Source organism: Dioscorea cayenensis, chromosome 10 (genome assembly GCF_009730915.1).
Source record: "Dioscorea cayenensis subsp. rotundata cultivar TDr96_F1 chromosome 10, TDr96_F1_v2_PseudoChromosome.rev07_lg8_w22 25.fasta, whole genome shotgun sequence".
Classification (NCBI taxonomy): domain Eukaryota; kingdom Viridiplantae; phylum Streptophyta; class Magnoliopsida; order Dioscoreales; family Dioscoreaceae; genus Dioscorea; species Dioscorea cayenensis.
In genome coordinates this window covers 1,872,505-1,878,504 of record NC_052480.1, presented here as the reverse complement: position 1 = coordinate 1,878,504, position 6,000 = coordinate 1,872,505, and the positions used below count along the sequence as shown (strand labels likewise).

The 6,000-nt window shown below is 36.2% G+C and overlaps 1 protein-coding gene and 1 non-coding gene across 2 annotated transcripts; both read left to right on the top strand.

The window, feature by feature from the left end:
- The first annotated feature begins 845 nt into the window (after nucleotides 1–845).
- Nucleotides 846–3,542, top strand: LOC120270770 (serine carboxypeptidase-like 42). Its single transcript, XM_039277841.1, has 5 exons — nucleotides 846–1,041; nucleotides 1,447–1,501; nucleotides 2,906–2,998; nucleotides 3,098–3,215; nucleotides 3,307–3,542. The coding sequence occupies exons 1-5, from the start codon at nucleotides 846–848 to the stop codon at nucleotides 3,466–3,468; spliced, it is 624 nt and encodes a 207-aa protein (XP_039133775.1). The 3' UTR covers nucleotides 3,469–3,542.
- Nucleotides 3,543–3,691: 149 nt separating this feature from the next.
- LOC120271403 lies at nucleotides 3,692–3,795 on the top strand. The gene has a single exon (XR_005540013.1). It is a non-coding gene; the product is annotated as a small nucleolar RNA Z279/snoR105/snoR108 (small nucleolar RNA).
- Nucleotides 3,796–6,000: the final 2,205 nt, after the last annotated feature.

Genomic DNA, 6,000 nt, shown 5'->3' with positions numbered 1-6,000 from the left:
GAAAGATTCTTCGGTCCTAAGACAGTTTTTTCCTTTCATTCCTGGTAGAGAACCATATCGTTTCCTTGGAGATCCTTGTCTGTCAAATAACAAATTCAATATCAGTAGTTTATTAAGAGGTGGTTACACAAATGCCATCGACATTACCTTGATTTATGCATTCGAGTTACAAGTGGCTGTTCTGAAGGCTGGAGTGGGTTCAAGTAACCAGGCAAAGGATTTAAATCCAGAGCATGTGATGGGGAGGTTGTTGGCTGATTCAGCAAGTGACGAGGCAGGAGAAAAGCTGAGTGGGCGAAGAAGCCAAAGGATAAGAAGGGCCAATACAAGAATGGAGGGGTTCGTTACTGGTGCCAGCGTGTCCAAGCCTTGTTGAGAAGGAGGTACAACTTTAGAGAAGCCTTTACACCTACGTGGCAGTGAGATATACAAAGGCCGTAAAGAAGGGAAAAAGGGTAAGAAGAAAGAAGAGAAAGCTAGGCCTACTGTTGGTTGTTATACATTTTGATGGACCGTTGGTTCCATGGTACCAAATGTTGAAGAAATCTGGTATCTTAACATCTTGGACAACATTAATTAAAGCATTAGAACAAGCTTATGGACCCTCAATATATGAAAGCCCTGCTTATGCGCTGTTTAAGCTCATTCAGGAGGATTTTGTTGCCAATTATTACGCCAATTTTACAGCCCTAGCAGATAGAGTGGAGGGAATGTCTGATTCAGCATTCCTGGCTTATTTTATCATTGGGTTAAAACGAGATATTCAAAGAGATGTTATACCGTGGTAGCCAGAATCAATTCCGGTAACAGTATCTCTGGCTAGAGTATATGAAGAGAAGTACCCAATGGCTGGTAGAGCAGTGAATAGAAGGCCAACTTTCAGCCCAGACATCAATGCTATCTACAATCCTGGTAAAGGAGTGGCCACTCCCACACTTGCAATTAAAGCAGGTCCAGGACTACCAACTTTGGGACCACCTGTTGGGTATGTGGAGCCTGATTGTGTGACACCTCAGGAAGTGCAGGAGAGCATCGGTTTAGGTTGGAGGTGCGAGGAGAACTCCCTGCAGTAGGATACAAGGGTAATTTGTATATGGTTAGGATTATAGTTTTATAATCTTGTAAATTGTACCCAGATAGGATTTATATCCAGATAGGTTTAGGATTTGGATAAGTTTAGGATCCAGATAGGGTTAGGATCCAGATATGATTTACCCTCTTCCAGGTATGCATCAGAGTTCTAATCCGGATATGCCTCAAAGCTCTAATCCAGATATACCTCAGATTTCTTCTATATATAGGCAGTCCCTTGTAAGATGTATGTGTGCTTCAGATATTGAAATAAAACCCTAGTGCGGCCGTGGACGTAGGCAATCTTGCTGAACCACGTAAATCTTGTCTTTCTTGTGATTGTTTTCTACTTTATTTTTCTCTCTCGATCTTCAGTGGGAATCCGAATTCCCAACACCACCAACTACACAACCAGCTCTAGTGCCATCAGGTAATTACACTCATCCATATCGGAAAATTATTTTCAATGAAATGCAAATAAGGAAGGCAAAGGGATTGTGCTTTAACTGTGATGAGAAATTCACTCCATCACTAAAATGTGCAAATAGAAGGCCAACGACCTGCGGGTCTATTGGTACACGGGTCACCGATAGAGCTCTCACCAAGTGGTGAGAGTTCGATTCTTGGCTGGGGCACATTTCTGGGAGTTGTGAATAGTGGTTGTGTACGAGTGGTTCCAGCGCCCACGTGAGCGCGGCCTCGTGCCCACTTGTTCCACCGAGGCTTGTGCACGTCCCTGGGTCTCTAGTGGGTTCGCCCCGCTACTCTTCCCAAAAAAAAATGTGCAAATAGAAGGCTATTATTGTCGTAGTGGGATGAAGAACCACCAGATAAAATACAGCAAGAAGATACTGAATTTTTGGTAGAGATGGAAAACAATCTTCAGGTTGAAGAATCAGAACCTAAGAGTTCACATAATGCCATGACTAGTGCAGCGGTAACAAGCACCTTGAGGTTTTGGGGAAGTATTAATGGGCATCCAGTGATAATACTGTTAGATGGAGGAAGCGATGACAACTTTATTCAACCAAGATTGGCTTAATTTTTGAATTTGGAGATTCAACCCACAAAACCTTTTAAGGTTCTAGTAGGCAATGGACATGCATCACAGGTTGAAGGAATGGTGAGAGAATTATCGATTAAGGTACAAGGCTACATGCTGAATTTTCCAGTTTTCTTATTACAATAGCAGGAGCTGAAGTGATAGTGGGTGCATCATGGCTGGCAACCTTGGGAGCACGCATGGTGGACTACAATAAACTATCAATACAATTCTATCATAATGGTTAATTCATAACCTTGCATGATGATTAGGACATTGCTCCAAAACCATTGACAATGCATCAATTGAATAGATTGTCTTCTATGAAAGGAATTATTGAGTGTTATGAAATGTCTGTGGAGGAATTGAAAATTTTCATTTCTAACTTAAATTAGCAACAGATTAGAAACGGAAAAAGCTATTTTTAAACTGTGAATTTGTTGCAGTGAAAAGCAAACATCATTAATGATGTCCAATTACCTTTTAATTATTTATTTATCTAATTCCCAAATTATCAAATAATAATAATAATAATAATAATAATAATAATAATAATGTTTCAACGAGTTTGACGTATCATCCTAAGTATAAATAACTAAATAAATATGACAAAAAGTTTTCTTTGATGCATCTGTTTGGTGACCTATTTTGTTCCAATTTTTCTTCTATAACTTTTGACCATTCACATCTTATTATTTATTATTTTATGTAATGATCTGATATAGAAACAAGTTGTATATTATACTATCAAATGCCGAACATTCAGCGGTAACTAACACTTCTGATTGGCAGTGTTTTGGATTACAACAACACAGATGGAAATATCAACATCCTTCCATTGCTCAAAACCATAATCAGCCACAAAATACCAGTATGGATCTTCAGGCAAGATGTTACTAATTTATTCTTCGAATCAAATTGCATATTTAGAACATAACCAAAAAGATTAATTGATGAACAAACACTGTTCTATTTACTTTACAGTGGTGATCAAGACTCAGTTGTTCCATTGTTAGGATCTCGAACACTTGTCCGAGAACTAGCACATGAGATGAAACACAGCATTACAGTTCCATATCGTGCATGGTTCTATAAAGACCAGGTATATACACATATTCGTATGATGTCGAATTAATGTTGATATAGATTAGCTAATATCTAAAGATGGTATATATACTTGTGATTCAATTAAGGTGGGAGGATGGATGACAGAGTATGGGAAACTGCTGACATTTGCTACAGTGAGAGGTGCTGCTCATATGGTTCCTTATGCACAACCAGGAAGAGCTCTGCAACTCTTCAAGTCATTTGTGAAAGGACAGAGACTTCCAAACATAACACAAACTTCCTTTTGATCTTTTGTTTTTGTACTGTTTCAAATCACATTTTTGTGAACTTTTGAAGAAGCACAAATAATAACAGAAGAATAGTTTGTGTTATATAATATATATAAGAGTTTGTGTCTGTATATGGGATTTTAGTCCCACATCAGCTGGGGAGTGAGAATGGTCATGGATGAAGGCTATAAATAAAGGAAGGGAGGCCTATAAGAAGGTATGATCCTTCAGGCAGTCCAATGGGAGGTGATGAGTGGTAAAAGCTTGCGCTTTGATGCGTGATGGGTGTGCGCCCAAAGCCTGTTACGACAATGAGCACACTCTAATCTTTACCAATCTGATCCCTAATTTATTTAAATATTTGTAATTAATTTAAATTATTACTATTTTTATAGTCAAGATTATTTAAAATTATATCATATTTACATATTTTGATTTTATTTATTGTATTAATGGACCACATTTTGTAGGTGTGTTTTTATGTTAGGAGATGAGTTTGGTATTGCAATTTTAGCTGGAAAGTGGGAGCACAAATAATATAAGTGAGTTTGGTGTTTGTATGGTGTTTTTTTGTTTTTTTTTTTTTGTTTTGAGATATCAATTTTTGTATTTTTTTTTTAGAGATATCAATTTACCCTGAATTGGACGGTGAATTTGATTCAAATTCATCGGAGTAGGAGAGGTTAAAATTTGGTCTCCGATGGTGGTGAATTCTTTCCTCGCCCTCACCTTAAATATAAAATTTAAATATTTTGTACATATATATAATATTAAATATTAAATAAAAATATATTAATTATATTTGATGTATGTATATGATAAAAATAAATAAATAGATGAAAAAACTCAGCTCAGGAATCTCTTAAGTTCTGTAATTTCTGTGGTATATTATGTGGGAACAAGGATTAAGAAATCTAGTGAGAATGGGATCGAAAAAAATTTTCTCTTGAAAATGAGTCCGAAAATGGGGTAGTCCAGGAATATATTTTTAGTGAATTTCTGTTATATTGATATTTCTGTCTTCCCTAGAGATCTCTATATTTTTATTAAAGATGAGTTTGAAGTTTTAAATTTTAATTGTAGTTGTACATTGAAGGCATAAATAGACTAAAGAGTTAATCTTACTTAAAGAAAATATCAAAGAATTAGTTGTAGCTCAAATGTTTTTTTTTTTTTAATAAAATTATTATATAATTAATTTTTTTAAATTTGCTTTTATATTTTTTTTAGAAATTTAGAAGATTTGAGTTAAGCAAAATTCGAAAATTCAAACTCATTTAATTTAGACAAATTATTTTTGAAGGATTTTCTAATTGATAAATAGAGCATTAGGTGGGATATTGCTTTCAACCAGTGAGAAAAATCAGTAGTTTGATGTAGAAAAAGTCATTTTGCAAGCCAATAATTTTGCTTACCAAATCAATTATCTAGATGCATGATGTCTGTTTGTGTCTATATATGTACCTTGAGATAGAGAGATTTTGATTTCTTTTTTTCAGCTATCAATTTCACCTTTTAATCAGACACTCAAATGAGAATCATTTTTTTTTTTTTTGAATAAAGTGGATAAACCACAAATTTATTAAAAAGGAGTAAATTGGAAGCAATAAAGTACAAATGAAAATACAACAAACACTGAAGCAAAACAGAAGTCTGTTATCCTCACCAGGGATGAGAATAACAGAGAACAAGGAAAGCGTAAAGGAAGATAAAAGAGGAAGCAATCAGCTGCGAAATCAACTATATGGAGACACGAGGCCACTCGGAGGAGAAGAAGGCGGACTACTCTTGAATCGATCGGGCGCGATCACCCAGTGCGAGTCAGGAGGATCCGGGACCCGGGGAAATGAAGGGAACGCTGATCTTCGAGTACCCTCCGAGTCGTGGGCGTCAGAGTCTGCAGTAATCCAAGAAAGAATCATATTAGCCGTTTTATAAATTGTAACAGAAGTTTGTAAACATTTTTGGTTAAAAATACGGTTATCGCGTTCCAGCCAGATATTCCAGAAAATGGCTCTGGAACAGAGGTCCCAGATATTTCTGAGGGGAGAATAAATAGAGGGAATCCAATTGGTCCAAATGTTATATACTGAGGAAGGTAGAATTTCGGCATCGAATAAACATTTGAAGAATGACCAAATTCGCTCAGCGTAGAGACAGTTTAAGAAAAGGTCGTCCACTGAGTCAGTGTTATTATGGCAAAGGGTACATGTGTCAGTGGCAGAAGGGTTGCTCCCTTTTTTGAAAAGGTTTTCAAGAGTTAGAATTTTGTTATCCCAGGCAAGCCAACAGAATAAGGTGATTATGCTAGGAGACTTAGTTTTCCAGAAATTGGAATAAAGTTGATTGCGAAGTCCTCCATCAATTAGAAAATTGTAAAAAGATTTGATCGTGAAAGTTCCATTCTTTTCTAATGACCAGGAGTAAGAATCATCATGATCATTGGAACAATCCGGTAAAGAATTTAGAAGTCTGGTAAGATCAGTTGAAGTGGTTGATCTAAAGAGATTACCACGGAGTTGACAATATGAATAAATTGTTTTAAAGGTA